The 27,608-nt window shown below is 45.4% G+C and overlaps 1 protein-coding gene and 1 long non-coding RNA gene across 6 annotated transcripts; one reads left to right on the top strand and one right to left on the bottom strand.

The window, feature by feature from the left end:
• Nucleotides 1-520: 520 nt before the first annotated feature.
• LOC130296921 (uncharacterized) lies at nt 521-10,386 on the bottom strand. 4 transcript variants are annotated; one of them, XR_008849339.1, is made up of 5 exons: nt 10,233-10,386; nt 3,336-3,425; nt 3,157-3,249; nt 2,848-3,045; nt 521-1,376 (listed from the first exon to the last, which is right to left on the bottom strand). It is a non-coding gene; the product is annotated as an uncharacterized LOC130296921 (long non-coding RNA). The 4 variants fall into 4 exon arrangements; XR_008849340.1 differs by having other exon boundaries at nt 2,884-3,045; nt 10,233-10,385; XR_008849341.1 differs by having other exon boundaries at nt 2,848-2,924; nt 10,233-10,385.
• Nucleotides 5,294-27,099, top strand: VPS25 (vacuolar protein sorting 25 homolog). 2 transcript variants are annotated; one of them, XM_056548986.1, is made up of 7 exons: nt 5,294-5,400; nt 5,889-6,475; nt 12,747-12,892; nt 16,620-16,673; nt 18,743-18,831; nt 23,059-23,134; nt 26,973-27,099. In XM_056548986.1, the coding sequence occupies exons 2-7, from the start codon at nt 6,432-6,434 to the stop codon at nt 27,083-27,085; spliced, it is 522 nt and encodes a 173-aa protein (XP_056404961.1). In that variant the 5' UTR covers nt 5,294-5,400; nt 5,889-6,431; the 3' UTR covers nt 27,086-27,099. The 2 variants fall into 2 exon arrangements, with proteins under 2 accessions (XP_056404961.1, XP_056404960.1); XM_056548985.1 differs by lacking the exons at nt 5,294-5,400; nt 5,889-6,475 and adding an exon at nt 10,405-10,565.
• Nucleotides 27,100-27,608: the final 509 nt, after the last annotated feature.

Here is a 27,608-nt window from a genome sequence, read left to right as displayed (position 1 = left end):
CAGCGGCGCCGATAACCAGGGGGTGAAAAGGGCCGACAGCAGGGCTCTAGACCCCAGGAAAGGCAGGGGGAGAGAAGCGGGCAGCGACGGCCTCTCTCCCCCTGCCTTTCCTGGGGGTATATCGGGGTATAACACGCACACAGACTTTAGGCTAAAAATTTTAGCCTAAAAAGTGCGTGTTATACGCCGATAAATACGGTATATCAACTGGCTCCAGAAAGTTAAACAGTTTTGTAAATTACTTCTATTAAAAAATCTTAATCCTTTCAGTACTTTTGAGCTTCTGAAGTTAAGGTTGTTCTTTTCTGTCTAAGTCCTCTCTGATGACACGTGTCTCCGGAAACGCCCAGTTTAGAAGCAAATCCCCATAGCAAACCTCTTCTAAACTGGGCGTTTTTCTGAGACAGGTGTCATCAGAGAGCACTTAGACAGAAAAGAAGAACCTTAACTTCAGAAGCTCATAAGTACTGAAAGGATTAAGATTTTTTAATAGAAGTAATTTACAAATCTGTTTAACTTTCTAGAGCCAGTTGATATATAAAAAAAAGTTTTTGCCTGGAATACCCCTTTAACTTCTTGAAAATCCATGGTTTCACCTTGTTGTCCCTTTCCATACAAGATGGGAGAGAGAAGCCCGATCTGCTATGAATTCTCATGTTCGGATTTTATGAACAAAACAGTTTTTACATGGGGTCTGTTGCATAAAGGAGATGAAAATTCTCGGGAATCCAATAAGGTTATTTTACCAGTTTTTTCAATTGGAGTTGACACACAAGGACTTATTTGGCAAAAGTACTGATTTTCAGAAGCCTCCAACAATTCTCTAGTCACCTCCTTTGTTTCCAAAAAACCCACTTTAGAATTTGTTAAGGTGAAATCTGTTTGTGTTGCCACAGATCTAAATTGTGGAATTAAAATTTCAAATTCTGGAGTGGTATCCGTGCCCAGAGTCATATTGTCAGAAGAGGTAGCAGTCGACTCAACGTTTAAACCGGATCTTGATGTTCTTTTCTTGCGTTGCGGAGGGTAATACCGTTTCTTTTTTAAACTTTCCTCAATCAAATACTCCCCTTCCTTTATGGCTGGAAAAATAGAGGGCATAGCATATGGTGTTAAAGCTGGACCTTTCGGAGTATCATAGTATGAATCCTTAGAAAAGTGTTGGGAACAAATATAATATTTGTTCTGTTTATATCCTTCTTGTATTTTCTCGACTAATCCTTCCAAGTTCGTAAATGTCTGCCCAGTCTGTTCTAGCCAAATTCTTAACCTTCGTGGTTCTTTTGGAAATTTGTGAAATTTTATGTCTGGATCTTGAGCTTTTCTTCCAGTACTACTGGTACATTTGTTTACCAAGCATGATGGCATTATTTTGCCTAAGTAGGGGGAGGAAAAAAAATAAAAATAAAAAATTAAATAATGTAATAGATTCATTTGAAACCAACCTAATAACTCCAAAAGCAGTAAGAAATCTGCTTTATTACCGTAGAAAGAACAAACTCACCATGTTGAACCCAAGTAATAATAATAAATTATACTAAGAACTGTTTTAAATAACTACATTATAAAATAATAAAGATGCTTAAAGGGGTACTCCACTGCTCAGCTGGGAGCTTGTGACATCATGGCCCTGCCCCCTCATGACGCCCCGCCCCCTCAATGCAAGTCTATGGGAGGGGGCGTGACAACTGTCACGCCCCCTCCCATAGACTTGCATTGAGGGGGCGGGGCATGAGGGGGCAGGGCTATGACGTCATGAGCTCCTGACGCCGACTCCAGCTTTTAGAACAGTTTGTAGCGGAGTTTGCAGCGGAGTACCCCTTTAATAAATAAACAGGTGTGTCAACCACCCAACAACTCTCTTGACAGTACGCCTTAGGCTGCTTTCCACATAATAAAAAAAATATATATAATTATTATTTTTTTCTTAAATGAGGGAAGGGTGATGTCTGTGACACGCGGGGAGAAGATGAGTGGACAGCAATGACTGGAAGTGTCGGTTATTACTGTCCACTCATCACCGCCCTGTGTGTCACAGTTATTACAGTCCCTTCACTCCCCCTGTGTATCAGTAAATTCAAATAAGGCTAGGTTTCCAGAAGGGCTGGTGCAAGGATTTTTGTCAACGTAGGCAAAAGCTAATTTTGCCGCTTTCTTGACTCAGCCCATTGGCTCCGCCCATTGATACACCCTACCTTACTACTGGGGTGAAACACTGTAACAAGCCACCTCCTCGCATAGTCACCTTACTACTGGGTTGACACTGTTGACAGAGAAAGTGTGCAGTGCAGTAACTGCAGTTTCTTGCAGCTTGCTGAGCTGCGCCCCCATCAAGAGTACGTTCTAGGCGGCTGCCTCTTTTGCATATAGGTGGCACCGTCCCTGGTTGCCACACAGTTTTTTTTGTTTTTTTTTTTTAAACCTGCCACTGCAGTTTTTCAGCCAAAGCCAGAAGTGTTTTCAAAAGGAATGGGAATCATAATGGAAGGACTTCTACTTCTCCTTCCTACTGGATCCACTTCTGGCTTTGGCACAAAAACTGCAGTGGCCATTCAGAAAAATAAAAAATAAAAAAAAACGCCTGAAAAAAACCTTTGTGGAAACCTAGCCTAAGGCTAAGTTTCCACTTGTTTTTTTTTCTGGCAGTTTTTGGATTTCTGCCACTGCAGTTTTGAGCCAAAGCCAGAAATGTATTCAAAGGGAATAGGAAAAATAAAGGAAGGACTTACACTTCTCCTCCATTATGGATCCACTTCTGAATTTGGCTCAAACAGTGGCAGATATCCAAAAACTGCCAGAAAAAAAACCAGTGGAAACTTAGTCTAAATGTTCAATCACAACAGCTACCTTTCGGTGTAGAATTCCCAGTTTCCTGTGCTGTACCTGGATTCCGGTGTCTGATATTTTTGTGAACCGATCACAATCTACAGAGGAAACATTCGGTTTAAAAAGAATATAATGATTGCTCATCATCCTTAGTTATTTATCTTCTGGTATGTAAGTGTGAGATCCAGGATACTGGCCGGACTGTCTAATCATTAGGGTCTAGAATGAATAAACACGATACAATCTGAGTATCAGTCTTATGCAGTTTTAGGGGATAAGATGTCTTTTTACTCATATTAATAAAAAGAAACCGTGGTGATTCTAACTTACCATCCAGGATGTCTTGGTGGCGCGATGCAAGCTTTAAGGTTTTCTCTCTGTATCAAGTCCGACACACAGGGAGTGATGTGGGGACGGTAATAACTGTAACACACAGGAAGAGATGAGGGTGATCGGGCCAACAATGATTTATCTTATGACGTCACATGACATCAGGTTGTCCAACTTACCGTCCAGGATGTCTTGTCTCAGTGGCGGGATCCAAATTTCAAGGTTTCCTCTCTGTAGGCAAACAAGTACAGATGCGGGGACGGTAATAACTGTGACACACGGGATGAGATAAGGCCAACAATGAGTTATCTCATGACGTCACATGACATCAGGTTGTGTAACGTGAGGTGCGTCATCCTTGCTGATATATAAATATATGTAGCAACAGGGAGTGCTGGCCAATTTATTCTTTGGTTATATGTATGTGTGTATATATATATATATATATATATATATATATATAGATAGATATGTATTTGGACCAGATATATGCACGTGATATAAATATATATCATATATAAAATAACCAGCAGCACAAGTGGGGTTTTTCTGCCCCTGTGGACTGGTAGTGCAGACAGAATGTCAAGCAAGTAAAAAAGTAATTAATCTGTTGGGGATGGAGGGTGTACCTGTACGCCCTCAGCCCGCTCCCTGTCTATAATGCGGGGCCACGCCTCGAACAATGGCCGGGACCCGTGGCAAATAGCTGAATAGTTGAATGCCGCGTCTAAAGTGAAAGTAAACAATTGCCGGTTAGCTCAGGGGGCTGTTCAGCATCCCGAACAGCTTACAGGACAGCGGGAGGGTCCCTACCTGCCTCCTCGCTGTCTGATCGCCGAATGACTGCTCAGTGCCTGAGATCCAGGCATGAGTAGTCAAGCGGCAGAATCATTGAAAAATGGTTTCCTATGAGAAACCATTGATCAATGTAAAAGATCAGTGTGTGCAGTGTTATAGGTCCCTATGGGAGCAATAACATTGCAAAAAAAAAGTGAAAAAAAAAAAGTTAATAAAAGATCATTTAACCCCTTCCCTAATAAAAGTTTGAATCCATTAAAAAAAAAAAAACTGTGTAAATAAACATATGTGGTATCGCCGCGTGTGGAAATGTCAAATTATAAAAATAATATATCATTAATTAAACCGCACGGTCAATGGTGTACGCGCAAAGAAATTCCAAAGTCCAAAATAGCATATTTTTGGTCCCTTTTTAGATCATGAAAAAATTAATAAAAAGTGATCAAAAAGTCAGATCAATGCATAAATGGTACCGCTAAAAACTTCAGATCACGGTGCAAAAAAATGAGCCCTCATACCGACCCATACGCGGAAAAATAAAAAAGTTATAGGGGTCAGAAGATGACAATTTTAAACGTATAAATTTTCCTGCATGTAGTTATGATTTTTTCCAGAAATACAACAAAATGAAACCTATATAAGTAGGGGATCATTTTAACCGTATGGACATACAGAATAAAGATAAGGTGTCATTTTTACCGAAAAATGAGAAACAGAAGCCCCCAAAATTTTACAAAATTGCATTTTTTCTTCAATTTTGTCGTACAATGATTTTTTTTTCCGTTTTGCCGTACATTTTTGGGTACAATGACTGATGTCACTGCAAAGTAGAATTGGTGGCGCAAAAAATAAGCCATCATATGGATTTTTAGGTGCAAAATTGAAAGAGTTATGATTTTTTTTTTTAAACCGAAAGTTCAAAAATGGAAAAACCCTCTGTCCCCAAGGGGTTAATCACCAATTAACCCCCCCACTCCCCCAACAACAGTGTGTTTTTCTGTCCTGTCGGACTGACGGTGCAGCCTCCATAGGCTCCTTATACATCTTCTAACCTTTCTTTCAGGTCACTTTAGCTGCTCCTGGCCATCTTCCCTGCATTCTTATCTGGCTCTGCTGTGTTATCTGCAGGGCTAAGGAAGATCCATCCTGTTGGTTTTCTGTGCGTAGGATCTGTGTGTCCGCTGCATACTGTGTCCCAGCTCCATGCTCTGTCACTGCTTCTCTGTACTGCTGCTTCTATGTAGTTTGTCCGCTCCATACTCCATCTCTACTGCTCTGTGTGTTTGCAGTTAATAAAGTTAGCCTGTTTGAATCCCCTGAGCTGACATCACAACCGGGGGGAGGGGCTTAACTCCAGTGGAGCCAGATTCACATATAAAAGGCTCCTTTTTTCTCCAGACTCTCTGTATTTGCCGCCTAGTTTGTGTTCGGGCAGCATGATGGACAGTAAGTAGCTCTGCCCCCTGCAGTGCTGGGCTCCCAGGTTCAGATCCCACCCAGGACATCATCCGCAAGGAGCCCATCAGTAACATACGTACTCTGATTTGTGCATTATAGAGAAGCTTTATTGTGACGTTAAAGGGGTACTCCGTTCCTTTGCTTTTGGAGTTCCGCACCCCAGCGTTCGGAAGTTATTGTTCCGAACGATGTGTGTGCAGGCTTCCATGTTCAAGGCCGCCCCTCGTGACGTCACGCCCGCCCTGCGGGCGTGACGTCACGAGGGGCGGCCTTGAACACGGAAGCCCGCACACACATCGTTCGGAACAATAAACTTCCGGACGCTGGGGAGCGGAGCTCCGAAAGCAAGGGAACGGAGTACCCCTTTAATCGTGATGTAAAGATTTTTTTGTGATCTTTCTGGGTACGTTCCTGCCTCCTCCTTCCCTCCTAAGTTTGAGGATAAGCATTTATTTTTACTTGTTTTTCTCTTCCAGAAAATGTCTGCTGGTGACTGTGACCGTTCTGGGCACAAGGTGACGTCTAAACACAGATATCTGTCTACAAGGATAGGGACCCCCGTCTTGCGGACACCTATGAATAATAACAGGTGTCCTTCATGTCGTCCTTCTCTTCCGCCTGAGGCCGAACCATCCATATCGGAAGGTGTAATACGGGTAAAGACAGTGGAGAAGACCCAGAGACTACTTAAATCCATCCGGTCAGGGGACCAGGATGTTGATCCCGGGGAAGGGCCAAGGGGCCTTCAAAGTGGACGAGTCTCTTTCTCTCGTATGAAGCTACAGTGAAGGCATCCTGAGAAGGCACCGGTGATCACAAAGTGGTTCTAGTCCATGTTTCCGATTGTGGGGACTCAGCTGGAATGAAGTTCTGCGCCTGAGGTTGACTTAGCGTTTGCAACGTTGACTTAGTCCCTGCTGTGGACGGGTCAAACTTGCAGGACCCTATGGACCGACGTGTAGAATGCACTTTTTGAAGTTCCTACTCAGGACCCTCCGCTGTCTGCTGTTCTACAGTTTATGCCGGACGGGCTGGATAAGGCCTCAGCCCTTCTACACTTAAGGTGCAGATTTCAGCTCTTTCTAAAGCCTTTGGTAGATCATATCCCCCTGATTAAGAAGTTCCTTAAGGGAACCGTATGTTTCAAGCCTAGTTTCTCAAGACCTAGACCGCAGTGGGATCTCTCAGCAGTGCTTAAGGGGTTGAGTGGTCTCCCCTCTGAGCCCCTGGAAGAGGTGGAGTTCAAGTTTTTTGCCTTGGAAAATTATTTTCTGATTGGCGGTGACATTGGAGAACTACAATGCAGAGCTCAAAGGAGAACTAAAAGCCTTTCCAGCGTTTGAGCCATATATACTCTATTCCTTCCAGATAGTTTTTATGCATTTTACCCACCTTTCTACCCAAGGTGCCTACAGTTCATTATAGTAATCAAGTTGTTACTTTACCTGTTTTATGTCCTTCTCCATCCTCTCCAGGAGTTGGATCCCCCCATGCCCTGGATGTGGCCAGAGGTTGAGAATTTATATCGAGCGATCTAGGGAGTTCAGAAGATCAGAATCTTCAAATTGGCAGGAATAAAGGGAGGAAGGCCTCTAAGCCTTCCCTGAGTAGGTGGATTAAGGAGGCTGTTAAGGAGTAATTTACTCCCAGGAGAAGCCTCCTCCTGCCTTTGTCTCTGCTCCTTCCAGATCAGTGTCTATTAGCTGTGCCGGAGGGCCCTTATTCCCTTGGAACAGATTTGTTCCCCAGCCTCCTGGAAACTCACATTCCACTTCTGTGAGCCATTACAGGATTGACCTCAGGGGTTCGGAAGACACTGCCTTCGTACGGTCTGTTCTGAATTCAATTCAACCTGAAGTCCCTTCCCCATAGGACAACTTCTTGCTAAGTCCCCACTTCGTGCTGCTGGTCAGGACATAAGGGAAGCGTTAATTTCTCAACATTAATTTGTTTTCCCTTAGTCCTAACAGCAGCACACAAATATCCCTCCCTTATGTTTGTTTTAATGTTTTTCTTGTTACATAACACAATGGCCCTCATTTACTCAGAAAATCGGGTTGTAAGTCTATGTTGCTTTCTTACCCGACTGCTTTTTTCTCTGGTATTTATTATGTCGCATCCTGTTTGTCGCACGTGGGTTTTGTTGGTTTTGGTTTCCAACTCCTCTGAGTTGTCGGGAAAAAATCCACAACAATTGAACACATTCGGGTTGGAAACCTTTATAAATACGTGGGAAAGCTCAGAAATGTCGGGTTACGCCCCTTTTTCGGGTTTGGGAGAATCCACATCGGGTCCGTCGGGAAAAAATGTCGCATTGTGTCGCAGACTGGCGCACGATGTCTGCGACATGGCGCAGACAAAGATGCGCCAAAAAAACCTGACAAAACAAGTCGGGTTTACAATAGTAAATGAGGGCCACTGTTGTTGTGGAGTATCTCCTCTTATAGGTTCGGGCTAATTGGTGATTAATTACCGTTTTACTTGCTTAACTTCATTAACAGTCAGTCTGTCCTACCAGTTCATAGGGGGCAGATAAAACCCCACTTGTGCTGCTGTTAGGACTTAGGGAAAACAAATGAAAGGGGTACTCCGCTGCTCAGTGTTTGGAACAAACTGTTGTGATGTCATAGCCCCGCCCTCTCATGACGTCACACCTCACCCCCTCAATGCAAGTCTATGGGAGGGGGTGTGACGGATAATGTCATGAGGGGGCAGGGATATGACATCACGAGCTGCCAAACGCTGAGCAGCGGGGTATGACTTTAAAGTTAAGACATTTATATAATATATATATATATATATATAATTTTTTTATTTAGATCTGATATTTCTGATATGTATATGCGTGTGTGTGTGTGTGTGTGTATATGTATTTTCCCGTCTCGGAGCAAATGTTATGGAGAAATGAAGGCAGTCCTTACAAAGTACAATTGGTCCCACAAAAAAAAAAAAAGCCCTCATATGGGTGTGTAGATGAAAAATGAAAGAACTATGGCTATTAAAGGGGTAGTCCAGTGCTGAAAAACTTATCCCCTATCCTAAGGATAGGGGATAAATTTCAGATCGCGGGGGGTCCGACCACTGGGGCCCCCCGGCAATCTCTTGTACAGGGCCCTGGCTCGCTGGCCAGATAGCGGGTGTCGACCGCCGCACGAAGCAGCGGCTGACACACCCCCTCAATACATCTCTATCGCAGAGCCGGAGATTGCCGAAGGCAGCGCTCCGGCTCTAACATAGAGTTGTATTGAGGGGGCGCGTCAGCCGCCGCTTCATGCATCCGTCAACACGTCACCCCTTCCTAAGGATGGGGGATAAGTTCTTCAGCACTGGATATGTCCTTTTGGGGTCCGTTCACACGGGCAGATTACCTGCGGAATTTCCGCAGCGTATTTGCTGCGGAAAATCTGCAGCGGATTTTGCAACCATTGACTTCAATGGGTCATCAGAAAATCCGCATTAGAGGCAGTTTTGCAGATTTTCCTTTGCACCCATTGAATTCACTGGTAGTAGATTATCTGCTGCGGATTTTCCGCAGCGCTAATCCGCCCGTGTGAACGTACCCTTTAAAGTGCAAGAAGGAAAATACCATATTCTGCAACGTGTGGACAGACCCTTATATGTGAACCCCCAAAGATGCCTCAGACTGCGGATACAGGTTAGGCTGGGTGGGGGGGGGGGGACAGATACTAAAAACAGACAGAATACAGCAGTGGTCTCCAACCTGTGGACCTCCAGATGTTGCAAAACTACAACTCCCAGCATGCCCGGACAGCCAACGGCTGTCCGGACATGCTGGGAGTTGTAGTTTTGCAACATCTGGAGGTCCACAGGTTGGAGACTAGAGATGAGCGAACTTACAGTAAATTCGATTCGTCACGAACTTCTCAGCTCGGCAGTTGATGACTTTTTCTGCGTAAATTAGTTCAGCTTTCCGGTGCTCCGGTGGGATGGAAAAGGTGGATACAGTCCTAGGAAAAAGAGTCTCCTAGGACTGTATCCACCTTTTCCAGCCCACCGGAGCACCGGAAAGCTGAACTCATTTATGCAGGAAAAGTCATCAACTGCCGAGCCGAGAAGTTCGTGACGAATCGAATTTACTGTAAGTTCGCTCATCTCTATTTGAGACCACTGCTCTAGGACAATGATTTACCCAATATTAGGGCTTTCGATTAATCGGATAAAAAAAATAAATAAAAAATTGCGGCTTTATCTGTCCTTTTTATTGGTACCGATTTGGTGTAGATCAGACTTCTTGATCGCTATTTTTTTCTGGGAACTCTGCCGTTTTTTTTCTTAAAGGGGTACTCCGCTGCTAGACATCTTATCCCCTATCCAAAGGATAAGATGTCTGATAGCGGGGGTCCGACTGCCGGTGCCCCCCTGCGATCTCCCGCTGCAATCGGACTTCTTAACAAATGCCGGGTTCCTGCGGCAGCGGTCATAACGTCACGGCCACGCCCCCTCGTAGCATCACACCACGCCCGCACCCATAGACATGAACGGCTGTCTGGGCATGCTGGGAGTTGTAGTTTTGCAACATCTGGAGGTCCGCAGGTTGAAGACCACTGGCATACAGCATGTGTTTCCCATTGACTTATGGGAAATGGAGTTTATTTTTATTATTATTATTTTTTTTTAAGGGGGTTGACAATTTTAGCATATAGCAGAGGTAAACAGACTAATGGAAACGCGTGAAAATAGTGTTAACTGACACAATTTATAACAATGCTTCAGATTTACCAACATTTTTGCCGGAAAAGTTGTTTCAAAGGCGCAAAATCCGACCCTGACGTGTAATTACCAAAGTAGTCATGTAATACCGTAAATGCCGCTCAGTGTGAACACCGTCAATACTTCGCCTCTTCATCGCGGTTTTGTGTCTCGCAGCGCTGGAGAGGAAGACACGGAATCACTCCGCGCCTCACACACCTGACACATCCCTGTTACCAAGGCGACAAGCCGTTCCCGCCCCCCTCAGTCACTCTCCACCAATGAGCTCGCAGCAGCGGGGCGCGTGGTGAAGTCGGAACCAGGAACCTCCTTTCCAGCCGCCTCCTCTGTCCCTGCCCGGAAGAGATTCTGAGTGGCACCGCCGCTGCCGCCGAGATGGGGTTCGAGTGGCCTTGGCAGTACAACTTTCCCCCGTTCTACACGTGAGAGATTCTCGTATTCTTATAGGGGCTGAATGTGCTGCATGACACGGTGTGAGGGGAAGATTTAGGCCAGAGCACCCCTCCTGTAATAGAAGTGCTTCTCTAAAGAGTTCCGGTAGAAACAAGGAAGTGGAGTGAGGATTAAAGGGATACTCCCGTGGAAAACTTTTTTTTTTTTTTAAATTAACTGGTGCCAGAAAGTTATACAGATTTGTAAATCACTTCTGTTAAAAAAAAAAAATCTTAATCCTTCCAGTACTTTTTAGGGGCTGTATACTAAAGAGAAATCCAAAAAAGAAATGCATTTCCTCTGATGTCCTGACCACAGTGCTCTCTGCTGACATCTCTGTCCATTTTAGGAACTGTCCAGAGCAGGAGAAAATCCCCATAGCAAACATATGCTGCTCTGGACAGTTCCTAAAATGGGACAGCAGAGGTCAGCAGAGAGCACTGTGGTCAGGACATCAGAGGAAATGCATTTCTTTTTTTTTTTGGATTTCTCTTTAGTATACAGCCCCTAAAAAGTACTGGAAGGATTAAGATTTTTTTTAATAGAAGTGATTTACAAATCTGTTTAACTTTCTGGCACCAGTTGAGTTAAAAAAAATAAATTTAAAAAAAATTCCACGGGAGTACCCCTTTAACACTTGAGTTGCTGGGTGAACGTCATCTGTGACACCCGGCTATACTTTCCTATAGATCTGATCCTGTATTAGAGATCAGGCTGCAGATTGTGACTATTCCTCAATGTCTTATGATTATTACTGTCAGATGGTAAAAACCTAATATTAGAGGGGGAGGGGTACTCCTAACTTCAAAAGTTATATCCACAGGACAGGCAGATCAGAGGCGTCACACTGCGGGGACCCCCATTGATCAGAAGAACCGAGGTCCCTGAAGGAACCTCCCATAGAAATGAATGGAGCACATACCACCTGCATGTCGCGTGGGGTACGAACGCTGGGACCCCCTGCAATCTGCTGAATGGGTGTTCAGTTAAAAGCGCGGGGGCCTATTCAGTAGATCGCAGGGGGTCCCATCGTTCAGACCCCCCCCCCCCACTATCAGTTACTTAACCCCTGAGTTAATTTTCTATGGATATCTCCTTGAAAGACATATACAGTGGTCCCTCAACATACGATTAGAGATGAGCGAACTTACAGTAAATTCGATTCGTCACGAACTTCTCGGCTCGGCAGTTGATGACTTTTCCTGCATAAATTAGTTCAGCTTTCCGGTGCTCCGGTGGGCTGGAAAAGGTGGATACAGTCCTAGGAGACTCTTTCCTAGGACTGTATCCACCTTTTCCAGCCCACCGGAAAGCTGAACTAATTTATGCAGGATAAGTCATCAACTGCCGAGCCGAGAAGTTTGTGACGAATCGAATTTACTGTAAGTTCGCTCATCTCTACATACGTAATCCGTTCCAAATGGACCATCGTTTGTTGAAACCATTGCATGTTGAGGGATCCGTGCAATGTAAAGTTTAGGACAGTGGTCTACAACCTGCAGACCTCCCAGATGTTGCAAAACTACAACACCCAGCATGCCCGGACAGCCAACGGCTGTCCGGGCATGCTGGGTGTTGTAGTTTTGCAACATCTGGAGGTCCGCAGGTTGAAAACCACTGTTAGAGGAAGTTGTACTCACGCGTCCCAGCCGCTCCGGACCATCACCGCTCGTCCCCGCTGCCCGGGATGTCGCCGTCCATCGCTGTCGCCGCCTCCCCGAGGTGTCCCCGCCGTTCCGTCAAGGCCTCTGCTTCCCCGGCATCGTCGCTCTCTGTCGCCGCCATCACGTGGCTACGCACGCCGCTCCTATTGGATGACGGGACGGCGCGCGCAGTGAAGTGATGACGACGATGGAGAGCACCGACGATGCAGGGGATCCCGAAGAGGACGAGGACAGGTAAGTGATCGTCAGCGGACCACACGGGGCACCGTAAACGGCTATCCGGGGGCAGCTGAAGCAGTCTGCGCTGCCGGATAGCCGTTTATGCGATGGCCCCGACATACAAAAGCATCGTATGTTGATGCTGCCTCTGAGAGGACATCGTATGTTGAAATGATCGTATGTCGGGGCCATCGTAGGTCAGGGGGGGTCACTGTATCTCTGTATAGGAAATTATGTAATGATTTAGGATTTCAGCCCTGACCAATGCTCTGTTCATTTGTTTTGCAGGTTACAGCCTAATGTCGATACCCGACAGAAGCAGCTTTCAGCATGGAGTTCCCTAGTCTTGTCTTACTGCCGCCATAACAAGTTATACATCACGAATGTCATGGAAATACAAGAAAGTCCCCTGTTCAACAACAAGAAAATACAAAGTATCCTTTACAACTTGGACCTTGTGTGAAGGCTCCTTATAGGATCACGCAAACAACTTATATTTAGGAGCGATTTTATATTATACATTGGCTCGACGGCTTTAAAGAAGTACTCCGGCGGAAAACTATGTTTAAAAAAAAATCAACTGGTGCTAGAAAGTTATACAGACTTGTAAATGACTTCTATTAAAAAATCTTAATCCTTCCAGTACTTATCAGCTGCTGTATGCTCCAGAGAAAGTTGTGTAGTTCTTTCCAGTCTGACCACAGTGCTCTCTGCTGACACCTCTGTCCATGTCAGGAACTGTCCAGAGCAGGAGAGGTTTGCGATGGGGATTTGCTCCTACTCTGGACAGTTCCTGACATGGACAGAGGTGGACACCAGTTGATTTAAAAAAAAAAAAAAAGTTTTCCACCGGAGTACCCCTTTAAAATGTTAATAATTTTCCAATGTTAATTCATTTTTGCCTGTATTAATTTAGTGTGGCCATAAGAGTTAGCATTGTTTTTTATTTAAGTCATTGGTTCCTCTCTTCTTGTGAATGATCTTAGTCAGGCTGGATACTAGGGATATGCTGCCTGGCCACTCCGATTCAAAGAACCCGGATGTGCGACTAAAAAGGTCTAAGACTATGTTCACACGGCCCAAAATGTGCGCAATGTCTGCCCAGAAGACAATTCGCACATTAAAAATGCGCCGTCTCCATAGACTGCAATGCATTTCTGAGCGGAATCTGCAGAAATATTTAAAGGGGTACTCCGCTGCTCAGCGTTGGGAACAAACTGGAGTCGGGAGCTCCTGACATCATAGCCCCGCCCCCTCATGCCATCACGCCCCACCCCCTCAATGCAAGTCTATTGGAGGGGGCGTGACTACCGTGCAATAAAAGTCTATTGGAGGGGGCGTGATGTCATGAGGGGCGGGGCTATGACGTCACAAGCTCCCAGGGTTTGGAACAGTTTTTACCCCTTTAATGTTTTTGCAAACACCAGAATCAGGATTTCTGCCGCAGAAATTCCACCGCGTGCAGTGCAGCAGAGTCTTGTTAAATTTAATAGGACTCTGCTGCTGCAGAATTATTTAGGTGGAAGTCTGGTAGGAAATTCCGATGTGTGAACATAACCTAAGCGTTTTAGGTCATCAGACCTAGACCACGTAGGCCATACGCTTTGTACCATGCTTATTATTTAAAAAAGAGTGACCTTTTTATTCACACATCCTGGTGCTGGACACGACTTTGAACCGTTGGATACCAGCAGAAGCGCAGCCTGCTGACCTGTGCACGGGGGTGACGAGTGGAGATTGCATCTGTCTAAGGGTGCGTTCACACTGAGGCATTCATGGGGAATAGTCTTGGTCAGGAAATTGTTGCCGTCTGTCATTTTATCCATCAAGCGGAATTTGAGCAGAATTCAAGCGGAATTTCCATGCGGAAATGAAGAGGAAAGGAGGAGGAGGCAATTTAATCTACTTTTCTGGATTCCGCTTGAAAACGATGTCGGGCAGAATTTTTTTTTTTTACCATTGATTTCTATTGGATTCTGCTGGCGAATTCTGCTTGAAGAATGAACATGTTCTTTCTTCAAGCTGAAAGGAATTCAGCATCGGAATTCTGCTAGCAAAAATTCCGCGGTGTGAACAGGACAGCAGAAACCTTTTTAAAGGGATACTACGGTGGAAAATGAACTGGTGCCAGAAAGTTAAACAGATTTGTAAATGACTTCTATAAAAAAAAAAAATAATAATAATAATCTTAAAGGAGTAGTCCAGTGGTGACCCAGTGGTGAACAACTTATCCCCTATCCTAAGGATAGGGGATAAGTTGCAGATCACGGGGGTCCGACCGCTGGGGCCCCCTGCGATCTCCTGTACAGAGCCCCCACAGCCCGCGGGAAGGGGGCGTGTCGATCTCCGCACGAAGCGGCGGCCGACACGCCCCCTCAATACAACTCTATGGCAGAGCCGAAGCGCTGCCTTCGGCAATCTCCGGCTCTGCCATAGCGATGTATTGAGGGGGCGTGTCGGCCGCTGCTTCGTGCGGGGGTCGACACCCGCTATCTGGCCGGAGAGCCTGTCCCCCGTACAGAGAGATCGCAGGGGGCCCCAGCGGTCGGACCCCCCGCGATCTCAAACTTATCCCCTATTCTTAGGAGAAGGGATAAGTTTTTCACCACTGGACTACCCCTTTAATCCTTTCTAGGGATCGACCGATTATCGGTATGGCCAATATTATCGGCCGATAATCACGATTTGGGGCATTATCGGTATCGGCAATTACCTTGCCGATAATGCACCGCCCCCACCGCACCGCGACCGCCCCCCACCGCAGGACAGCGACCCTACCGCCGCACCGCGGCTGCAACCCCAGCCCCCCCCCCCCCCCCCGACCCACCGCACCACGTCGCACCCACCACCGTAGTGCTGGGTGGTATACCGGTATGGATTTTTGCCCATACCGCTATACCGGTCGGGCCCCTCCCCCACCCTCCGAGTCAATAAAAAAAATTAAACTTACCCGTAATGGGGGTGGTCCGGGCAATCCATCCTTCCTGTATTGTCCGGCGGTATTCCGGGTGGAGGGTGAACCAGTCCGGGCTGTCCTTCTCTGGGGGGTCCTCTTCTCCACTCCGGGCAGGCTCCGGCCTAGTATGCTGCATAGACGCCGCTACGCCGTGACGTCAGGTGCTATCCGGCCTAGTGCTATGCTGCGTTACTAGGCCGGAGCCTGCCCGGAGTGGAGAAGAGGACCCCCCGGAGAAGGACAGCCCGGACTGGTTCACCCTCCACCCGGAATGCCGCTGGACACTACAGGAAGGATGGATGGCCCGGACCACCCTGACAGGTAGGGGGAGAGAAGCGGGAGGCGGCGGTGGCCTATGGCACCGCAAAAGCCACTGCAGTGCATTGATTTAAAGCGCCCGCTTTAAATCAATGATCTGCAGCGGTGTCGCGGGGGGATAAATAGCCGATAACTTATACCGGAATATCAGTATAAGTTATCGGCTATCGGCCCTAACCTCCACCGATTATCGGTATCGGCCCTAAAAAAACGATATCTGTCGATCCCTAATCCTTTCAGTATTTATTAGCAGCTGTATGCTACAGAGGAAAATCTTTATTTTTTTTGTCTTGTCCACAGTGCTCTCTGCTGACACCTGATGCCCGTATCAGGAACTGTCCAGAGTAGGAGAAAATCCTCATAGCAAACCTATCCTGCTCTGGACAGTTACTGACACGGACAGAGGTGTCAGCAGAGATCACTGTGGACAAGACAAAAAATAAATTCAAATAGAAAATATAGGATACAGCTACTAAAAAGTACTAAAAGGATTAAGAATTTTTAATAGAAGTAATTTACAAATCTGTTTAACTTTCTGGCACCAGTTCATAAAAAAATAAAATAAAAATAAAATAAAGGTTTTCACCTTTCACCGGAGTACCCCTTTAAAGTCAATGGGCAGAGGAGACGCGCATTCATTTGGAGAGGAGAATTCAAGAGGAATTACGAGTAAATTCCTCTTGAATTACTCAGTGTGAACGCACCCTAAATTTCTCTTTGTCCCAGAAAGGTATATTGGGGGGGGGGGGGGATGTCCCTGTCCCTGTCCCTGTCCCTGTCCCTGAAATATTCAGCATAAATCTAGTGACCAGTTCCCTTGAAACTTGATACTTTTTACAACATCAACAAAACCTGAATGTGAAATATTTGCCCTTGACATTGACCAGGAAAGCTTTCTTTGGAATCCGTACAGGTGGTCCTAGAGGAACTCAGGAAAAAAGGTGCGTCCATTAAAAAACATTCAGTAACACAGGAAGTGCCAAGTATTATTGCTCAGTTGCTTCCTAAGTGTCTAAATAGTCTTTATTAAACATTTTCAACCATTTTGCCGCTGTAGAGTTTATAGCCCAGATTTATCAATCTGTCTGAATCCAAAACATGATTGGTTGTTACAGGCAAAACCAGGTAGTTCTGGTTCCAGGCAGATTGATAAATCTGGGTCCTCCTGCTTCCTACTATACAGATTATAGATTAGTCAATAGGAAAATATATATATATATATATATATTTTTCTAGCCAACCATTATCTTATCAGTAAAATCCTCTTAACGCCCCAATGATCGGTTGTAATGACCAATATGGATATAATGTTTATGGGGAGGGGGGCTCTTCCATAGGTGTGTTTAACGCTCATTTAGAGACATTTCTGACAATTTTAAGCATGAGCTTTATTCAGTTCATGAACTATTGTTTATGGAGAGAGATTAATTTACACTGCTCAAAAAAATAAAGCGAACGCTTAAACAACACAATGTAACTCCAAGTCACTGACACTTCTGTGAAATCCCACTGTCCACTCAGGAAGAAACACTGATTAACAATCAATTTCACATGGAACAGACAACAGGTGGAAATTATAGGCAATTAGCAAGACACCCCCAATAAAGGAGTGGTTCTGCAGGTGGTGACCACAGACCACTTCTCAGTTCCTATGCTTCCTGGCTGATGTTTTGGTCACTTTTGAATGCTGGCGGTGCTTTCACTGTAGTTGTAGAATGAGATGGAGTCCACAACCCACATAAGTGGCTCAGGTAGTGCAGCTCATCCAGGATGGCACATCAATGCGAGCTGTGGCAAGAAGGTTTGCTGTGTCTGTCAGCGTAGTGTCCAGAGCATGGAGGCGCTACCAGGAGACAGGCCAGTACATCAGGAGACGTGGAGGAGGCCGTAGGAGGGCAACAATCCAGCAGGACCGCTACCTCCGTCTTTGTGCAAGGAGGAGCAGAAGGAGCACTGCCAGAGCCCTGCAAAATGACCTCCAGCAGGCCACAAATGTGCATGTGTCCACTCACACGGTCAGAAACAGACTCCATGAGGGTGGTATGGGGGCCCGACATCCACAGGTGGGGGTTGTGCTTGCAGGCCAACACTATGCAGGACGTTTGGTATTTGCCAGAAAACACCAAGATTGGCAAATTCATCACTGGTGCCCTGTGCTCTTCACAGATAAAAGCAGGTTCACACTGAGCACATGTGACAGAGTCTGGAGATGCCGTGGAGAACGTTCTGCTGCCTGCATCATCCTCCAGCTTGACCGGTTTGGTGGCGTGTCAGTAATGGTGTGGGGTGGCATTTCTTTGAAGGGCCGCTCAGCCCTCTATGTTCTTGCCAGAGGTAGCCTGACTGCCATTAGGTACCGAGATGAGATCCTCAGACCCCTTGTGAGACCATATGCTGGTGCGGTTGGCCCTGGGATCCTCCTAATACAAGACAATGCTAGACCTCATGTGGCTGGAGTGTGTCAGCAGTTCCTACAAGAGGAAGGCATTGATGCTATGGACTGGCCCCCCCGTTCCCCAGACCTGAATCTGATTGAGCACATCTGGGACATCTCGCTCCATCCACCACAGACTGTCCAGGAGTTAGCGGATGCTTTAGTCCAGGTCTGGGAGGACATCCCTCAGGAGACCATCCTCCACCTCATCCGGAGCATGCCCAGGCATTGTAGGGAGGTCATACGGGCACGTGGAGGCCACACACACTCCTGAGCCTCATTGTGACTTGTATTAAGGACATTACATAAAGTTGGATCGGCCTGTAGTGGGGTTTTCCACTGTAATTTTGAGGGTGACTCCATATCCAGACCTCCAGGGGTTGATAAATTTGATTTCCATTGATAATTTTTGTGTGATTTTGTTGTCAGCGCATTCAACTATGTAAAGATGAAAGTATTTCATACGATTAGTTCATTCATTCAGATCTAGGATGCGTTGTCATAGTGTTCCCTTTTGAGCAGTCTAGTTGTATTGTCATATATGAGCTACAGGCCAATTGTATTTATACATTGTAGGTAACTTAGAATGGCTGGATAAAAACAAAACCAGATTCCTAATAATGTGGAGAAGGCCAGAAGAATGGGGAAAAGTGCTTTACCAATGGGTAAGTAGATACAACAGTGTTCTTTCTAGTCTGTGGTTTATTCTCATTTAGGGCAGGGTCACATGTGGCACATCCGCATCTCCCGTAGCTCTGTGTGTCCACTCATAGTGGCGGATTTCCTGCTGTAGATTTCGTGCTGTAGCACGGACCTACCCGGCTACAATCCCTCTGTGACTGCCGTCCGTGCATCTTCAGCTTGAAATACGCTGCGGATGTGTCCCATGTGACCTTTCTTTATGGATGCTGACGTTATAACTGTGCAGCTGACAGCAACGTCTATTACCCTCCTATTCCTTGGCTGCACTAATATCAATAGCTGACGGCTAAAGAATCACATCATCCGCATATAACCTAAACTCCTGTGCATCCAACTTGGCCAAATAGATTGAGGCCTTATATTGTTCCAACGGCCTAAAACAAACAACACAAAACAGCTGTATATGTTACAGTTGATTTGTTATTTCTGTTGTTCTGTTTTTTTTAAAAATCTACTTAACGACGAAGGAGGTATATTTACGTCCTGCGCCAGCTCCCGCGATATGCCACGGGGTCACGCGGTGACCCCGCGTCATATCGGGTCTGTCCCGGCGGCCATAAACGGCCAGGACCAGCGGGTAATACAGGACATCGCCGATCGTGGTGATGCCCTGTATTAACCCTTCAGACGCGGCGATCAAAGCTGACCGCTGTGTCTGAAGTGAAAGTGAAACTATCCCGGCTGTCCGGGACAGCCGCAGGGAAATCGCGGCATCCCGAAAAGCTTACAGGACACCGGGAGAGCCCTTACCTGCCTCCTCGGTGTCCGATCGGCGAATGACTGCTCCATGCCTGAGATCCAGGCAGGAGCAGTTAAGCGCCGATAACACTGATCACAGGTGTGTTAATACACGCCTGTGATCAGCATAGGAGATCAGTGTGTGCAGTGTTATAGGTCCCTATGGGATAACAATGATCAGTGTGTGCAGTGTTATAGGTCCCTATGGGATAACAATGATCAGTGTGTGCAGTGTTATAGGTCCCTATGGGATAACAATGATCAGTGTGTGCAGTGTTATAGGTCCCTATGGGATAACAATGATCAGTGTGTGCAGTGTTATAGGTCCCTATGGGATAACTGATCAGTGTGTGCAGTGTTATAGGTCCCTATGGGAGCTATAACATTGCAAAAAAAAAAAGTGTTAAAGGGGTACTCCGGTGCTTAGACATCTTATCCCCAATCCCCTCCCATAGGCTTGCATTGAGGGACGGAGCGTGACATCACAGGGGGGCGGAGGCGTGACGTCACACACCGCCCGCCCTGCAGTCGCCGGTAATCAGTCCCGGAGCGAACACGCTCCGGGGACTGATTACAAACGGGGTGACGTGTGCATGATCACGGGGGTCCCCAGCGGTGGGACTCCCACGATCAGGCATCTTATCCCCTATCCTTTGGATTGGGGATAAGATGTCTAAGCACCGGAGTACCCCTTTAATAAAGATCATTTAACCCCTTCCCTAATAAAGGTTTGAATCACCCCCCTTTTCCCATTAAAAAAATAACAGTGTAAATAAAAATAAACATATATGGTATCGCCGCATGCGTAAATGTCCGAACTATAAAAATATATCATTAATTAAACCGCACGGTCAATGGCGTACGCGCAAAAAAAAATCGTATTTTTGGTCACTTTTTATAGCATTAAAAAATTAATAAAAAGTGATCAAAAAGTCATATCAAAACAAAAATGGTACCGATAAAAACTTCAGATCACGACGCAAAAAATGAGCCCTCATACCGGCCCGTACTTGGAAAAAAAAAAAATTATAGGGGTCAGAAGATGACATTTTTAAATGTATACATTTTCCTGCATGTAGTTATGATTTTTTTTCCAGAAGTATGACAAAATCAAACCTATATAAGTAGGGGATCATTTTAACCGTATGGACCTACAGAATAACGATAAGGTGTCATTTTTACCGAAAAATTACCTGCGCAGAAATGGAAGACCCCAAAAGTTACAAAATGGTGTTTTTTCTTCGATTTTGTCGCACACTGATTTTTTTTTTTTCCATTTTACCGTGATTTTTTGGGTAAAATGACTAATGTCACTGCAAAGTAGAATTGGTGAGGCAAAAAATAAGCCATAATATCGATTTTTAGGTGGAAAATTGAAAGGGTTATGATTTTTAAAAGGTAAGGAGGGAAAAATGAAAATGCAAAAACTGAAAAACCCTGCGTCCTTAAGGGGTTGTATTTTTGCTTGTTAATGGCCTAACATACATTCCAAATGAAAAAAGCCAAGTATGGACTATAGATTTTGCCACTGTCCAAAACAGTTAAAGTGCTATTCCATCTTATACTTAGAACTACTTTAACCCCTTAAGGACTCAGACAATTTAATTTTTACGTTTTCATTTTTTCCTCCTCGCCTTCTAAAAATCATAACTCTTTTATACTTTCATCCACAGACTAGTATGAGGGCTTGTTTTTTGCGCGACCAGTTGTCCTTTGTAATGTCATCACTCATTATATCATAAAATGTATGGCGCAACCAAAAAACACTATTTTTGTGGGGAAATTAAAAAGAAAAACGCAATTTTGCTAATTTTGGAAGGTTTCGTTTTCACGCCGTACAATTTATGGTAAAAATGACGTGTTCTTTATTCTGAGGGTCAATACGATTAAAATAATACCCATAATTACGTACTTTTCTATTTTTGTTGTGCTTAAAAAAAAATCACAAACTTTTTAACCAAATTAGTACGTTTATAATCCCTTTATTTTGATGACCTCTAACTTTTTTTTATTTTTCCGTATAAGCGGCGGTATGAGGACTCATTTTATGCGCCATGATCTGTACTTTTTTTTGATACCACATTTGCATATAAAAAACTTTTAATAATTTTTTCATAATTTTTTTTTAAATAAAATGTATTAAAAAAGTAGCAATTTTGGACCCTTTTTTTTTTTTTTTTGCGTTCACGCCGTTCACAGTACGGGATCATTAACATTTTATTTTAATAGTTCGGACATTTACGCACGCGGCGATACCAAATATGTCTATAAAATTTATTTTTTAGGCTTTTTGGGGGTAAAATAGGAAAAAACGGACGTTTAACTTTTTTATTGGGGGAGGGGATTTTTCCCTTTTTTTTTTTTTTTTTACTTTTACTTTATTTTTACATTTTTTTTTTTTTTACACTTGAATAGTCTCCATAGGGGACTATTCATAGCAATACCATGATTGCTAATACTGATCTGTATAGGACATAGAACAGGTCTGCTTGATCTCAGACCAGAGCATGAGACGCCGGGAGCCGCACGGAGGAAGGAGAGGGGACCTCCGTGCGGCGTTATGAATGATCGGATCCCCGCAGCAGCGCTGCGGGCGATCTGATCATTCATTGAAATCGCGCACTGCCTCAGATGCCGGGATCTGTATTGATCCCGGCACCTGAGGGGTTAATGGCGGACGCCCGCGAGATCACGGGCGTCGGCCATTGCCGGCAGGTCCCTGGCTGCGATCAGCAGTCAGGATCAGCCTCGCATGACACGGGCATCGCTCCGATGCCCGCGGTTATGCACAGGACATAAATGTACGTCCTGGTGCGTTAGGTACCACCGCACCAGGACGTACATTTACGTCCTGCGTCCTTAAGGGGTTAAAGGGGTACTCCGGCCCTAAGACATCTTATCCCCTATCCCACCCCCTGCTGGGTACCGACCACGTATTGTGATGTCACGACCCTGCCCCCGTGTGATGTCACCCTCTGCCCCCCGCTATGCAAGTCTATGGGAGGGGGCGTGGCGTAGCATAACCGGGGTGGGGCGTGGCAGCGTGGCGTGCAGCTCAAAGAGGTGGGTGGCGAATGCAAGATTGCGGGGGTTCCCAGCGGCGGGACCCCCGGGATAAGATGTCTTGGAGCCGGAGTACCCCTTTAACAATACCTAAAGATAAAAGTGAGCTCCGAGTGTAACATCATTGCATAATAATAAACAGTGATAGTAAATGCGTTTACCGTACGATGTTGCACAACACCTCTTGTCATAGAAGGGTCAGCTGCCTTGGATTTGCTGCCCTCCCTCGCCCTGATGTGCACTCTGATGTGCCGCAGCATGGTGAGTCGCAGAGTCTTTTTTCTTTCATGTTTTATCTATAAAGTATCATATCTCCTGTATTTACAGCGTTCATTACACACATCATATACATTGCCTCAAATCCGTTTCCTAATCTTTTTGTCATCAAGGTTTCAAAGAACGGGATGACCAATTCTGTCTTTACGCTTTACGAGCTGATCCACGGAGACGACACGGAAGGCGAAGGTAAGGAGGAAAACGGACGGACTTTTCACTTGGAACCGTATCTGCTCGCTGTGGAATTACTTTACTGAATCCGAAATTTATTTCCACTTGCCTTTTATTGTCAAACGGATTTTTATTCCCAAATTCGGGGAGAGGAAACCAAAAAAATAACAGGGGAGATTTATCAAAACCTGTGCAGAGAAAAAAGGGGTCCAGTTGCCCATAGCAACCAATCAGATCGCTTCTTTCATTTATAAGAGGACTTTTTGAAAATGAAAGAAGCGATCTGGTTGGTTGCTATGGGTAACTACGCCACTTTTCCTCTGCACGGGTTTTGATAAATCTCCCCTAATGTGTATAAATCACACTTCATACAGAAAAGGAAACAACATCTCTTCCCAGTTAGGAAAATAATGCAATAACACATTTAAAGGGGTACTCCTAGAAAAAAAAAAAGGTTTGAAATCTACTGGTGCCAGTAATATAGATTTGTAAATGACTTCTATATAAAAATCTTAATCCTTCCAGTACTTATCAGCTGCTGTATGCTCCAGAGGAAGTTGTGTAGTCCTTTCTGTCTGACCACAGTGCTCTCTGCTGACACCTCTGTCCATGTCAGGAACTGTCCAGAGCAGGAGAAAATTCCCATAGCAAACCTGATCTGTTCCTGGCATAGACAGAGGTGGCAGCAGAGAGCACTTCCTGAGTGCAAAGACTACTGTACCCCATGGTACACAGCTGCTGATAAGTACTAGAAGACCTACGATATTTAAATAGAAGTAATATACAAATCTGTATAACTGACTGACACCAGTTCATCCTTGTAAATGACTTCTACTAAAATAATCTTTATCCTTCCAGTACTTTTTAGCAGCTGTATGCTACAGAGGAAATTCTTTTCTTTTTTAATTTCTTTTTTGTCTTGTCCACAGTGCTCTTTGCTGACACCTCTGTCCATGTCAGGAACTGTCCAGAGCAGGAGAGATTTGCTATGGGGATTTTCTCCTGCTCTGGACAGTTCCTGACATGGGCATCAGGTGTCAGCAGAGGAAACAAATGTTTTCATATCAACTGAAGGCAGAAAGTTAAACAGATTTGTTATTTACTTCTATATAAAAATCTTAACCCTTCCAGTACTTATCAGCTGCTGTATGCTCCACAGGAGGTTGTGTAGTTCTTTTCAGTCTGACCACAGTGCTCTCTGCTGACACCTCTGTCCGTGTCAGGAACTGTCCAGAGTATCCCCATTTCAAACCTCTCCTGCTCTGGACCATTCATGACATGGACAGAGGTGTCAGCAGAGAGCACTGTGGTCAGACTGCAAAGAACTACGCAACTTCCTCTTGGGCATACAACAGCGGATAAGTACTGGAAGGATTAAGATATATATATATAATATATAAATATTTTTTTTTTTTTTTTTTTTAAAGTAATTTATAAATCCATATAACTTTCTTGCACTTGTTGATTTGAAAGTAATTTTTTTCATCGGAGTACCCCTTTAAAGAAACACAACAAACAAGACAAATGAGGAGGAAGGTAGACTTCCCTGCCTGGGGATTATCCTGCGGTAGACTTCCCTGCCTGGGGATTATCCTGCGGTAGACTTCCCTGCCTGGGGATTATCCTGCGGTAGACTTCCCTGCCTGGGGATTATCCTGCGGTAGACTTCCCTGCCTGGGGATTATCCTGCGGTAGACTTCCCTGCCTGGGGATTATCCTGCGGTAGACTTCCCTGCCTGGGGATTATCCTGCGGTAGACTTCCCTGCCTGGGGATTATCCTGCGGTAGACTTCCCTGCCTGGGGATTATCCTGCTGTAGACTTCCCTGCCTGGGGATTATCATGCGGTAGACTTCCCTGCCTGGGGATTATCATGCGGTAGACTTCTCTGCCTGGGGATTATCCTGCGGTAGACTTCCCTGCCTGGGGATTATCCTGCTGTAGACTTCCCTGCCTAGGGATTATCATGCGGTAGACTTCCCTGCCTGGGGATTATCATGCGGTAGACTTCCCTGCCTGGGGATTATCATGCGTTAGACTTCCCTGCCTGGGGATTATCATGCGGTAGACTTCCCTGCCTGGGGATTATCCTGCTGTAGACTTCCCTGCCTGGGGATTATCCTGCTGTAGACTTCCCTGCCTGGGGATTATCCTGCGGTAGACTTCCCTGCCTGGGGATTATCCTGCTGTAGACTTCCCTGCCTAGGGATTATCCTGCGGTAGACTTTCCTGCCTGGAGATTATCCTGCTGTAGACTTCCCTGCCTAGGGATTATCCTGCGGTAGACTTCCCTGCCTAGGGATTATCCTGCTGTAGACTTCCCTGCCTAGGGATTATCCTGCTGTAGACTTCCCTGCCTAGGGATTATCCTGCGGTAGACTTCCCTGCCTGGGGATTATCCTGCTGTAGACTTCCCTGCCTAGGGATTATCCTGCGGTAGACTTCCCTTCCTGCGGGAAGAGGTTTAGAATCCCTTTCTTTTGGCAGAAGTTGAAACCCGGTAAAACGTAAAGCAGAGTCATCCAGGGGGTCCATCTAGTTTGTTCTCCCGTCGAGTACAGATGGTTATCATTATGTTGAAGGGGGCTCTGAACTGATGGCTCCACCAGATCTGTCCATGAGGGATTCTCCTCACCACATCTCCAGCAGAACAGATACATCTGTGTTACATTTGCTGGTATTTTATAACTCCGAGAGGAGCCTGCAGGAGATGGAAGGTTTGTGGGTGAAGAGAAATGACCCCATCCAGTCTCCTGGGTCTGAAGTGACGCCCAATTCTCTTTCCCATATATTGGTTAATGGGGGGGGGGGGGGGGGGGAGGTTGTTTGACTCTCTGTCTCCCTCTACCTCCAAGAGCAGGGCAATGCAGTAGTTACACAAAGGGTAAAGTCTATAACTGACCGGTAACACAGAGATCCAGTTGTCTTTTATATATAGCACCAACATACTTCAGGCGTTGTACAGATTAATGCTGCTCTATTATGAAATCACGAGTCTGATAACCTATATTCGGGATTAAAAGTGTTTTACCAGATTAGAAAAACACGTTGTGGGTTGTGTGTACTTCAAAGTGAAGGGAGCTGAGCTGCAATGCCGCACACTACCTGTGGACAGGTGTGGCGCTGTTTTTCTTATCTTGTATAATGCCTTTAAAGGTGGTACTCTGTTGCCAGACATCTTAGCCCTTATCCAAAGGAAAGGGGATAAGATGTCTGTTTGCGGGGGTCCCGCCGATCTCCGTGCAGATCGCCGGCGTTCTGAACATTATGTTTATAAAGCTGGGTTTGGGCAGTTGTGGTCATGACATCATGCCACACCCCCTCCATTCATGTCTATGGGATGGGGCGTGACAGTCGTCACGCCCCCTCCCATAGACATGAATGGAGGAGCGGGACATCATAACCATGGCCGAATAAACCTAGCGTTCTGAACGTAATGTCCCAGCGGCCGGACCACCGCGATCAGACAACTTATCTCCTATTCTTTGGATAGGGGATAAGATGTCTAGCAGCGGAGTACCCCTTTAAGTGTTAACCCCTTTAATGACTCGTGCTGTAATTGTCCAACCCAGGCAGAAGTCTTTTGAGGACCCCCCCCCACCGTACTATTAGGGCACTCAGATCCATGTGGGCAATGTCACTGTGTCTAGGGTATCAGCAACAGGAACGCGGCCGCCCTACACAGCCAATCCTATAGGACTCTGAAACTTAACCCCTTAGATGCCACGGACAAGAGACCTGACATCAGAATGATTTAATACAGGAAGGGGGGGGGGGGGGGGGAGGGGTTCAAGGGTTATTGCCATTCTGCTTCTGTCGGCTTGTCGATTGATATCCTAATGTTTCTTGTTTCCCAGAATTCCATGGGTTGGATGAAGCCATGCTCCTCAGATCACTGGAAGCGCTGCAGATGGAACACAAAGCGGAGATCATTACACTAAGTGACAGCAAGGGGGTGAAATTCTTTTAATGTCCCCCCCCCCCCCCCCCCCCCCCCCCCCCCCCCCCGTCCTGTCCGACCTCTGAAAGGACCTTGAACTATTCAATAGCGGGAGCATATGGTCTTCTCCTGCCATCTGCTGGACATTTGTGTATATTACAAGGCGGAATTTGGTCTTCACTGGATGCTTCCGCTTACAGATAAGGTTTTATTTTTTACTGTGCATACATTGTGTGTGTGTGTGTGTGTGTGTGTATATATATATATATATATATATATATATATATATATATATATATATATATATGTGTATATATATATATATAATGTTAGCAGTGATCTGAGAACGGTCCTGGGGAATGATGAGATCCCAAAAGCTTCAAGATAGAATTGGATTATAAATTATCTGCCCCGGCCATTTTAGTTTCGCTTACAGATTGACCTCTGAACTGTGACAGGTAATGTCTTACAAAAATTTCGGCACGGTTTACTCACATAACGCTGTATGTACATAATAAACAGGATCCAACCATCTGCCTGGTATTACTTATTA

This window comes from Hyla sarda, chromosome 12 (assembly GCF_029499605.1).
Source record: "Hyla sarda isolate aHylSar1 chromosome 12, aHylSar1.hap1, whole genome shotgun sequence".
NCBI lineage: Eukaryota > Metazoa > Chordata > Amphibia > Anura > Hylidae > Hyla > Hyla sarda.
The sequence above is the reverse complement of the archived record's forward strand: the minus strand, read 5'-3'. Positions and strand labels throughout refer to the sequence as shown.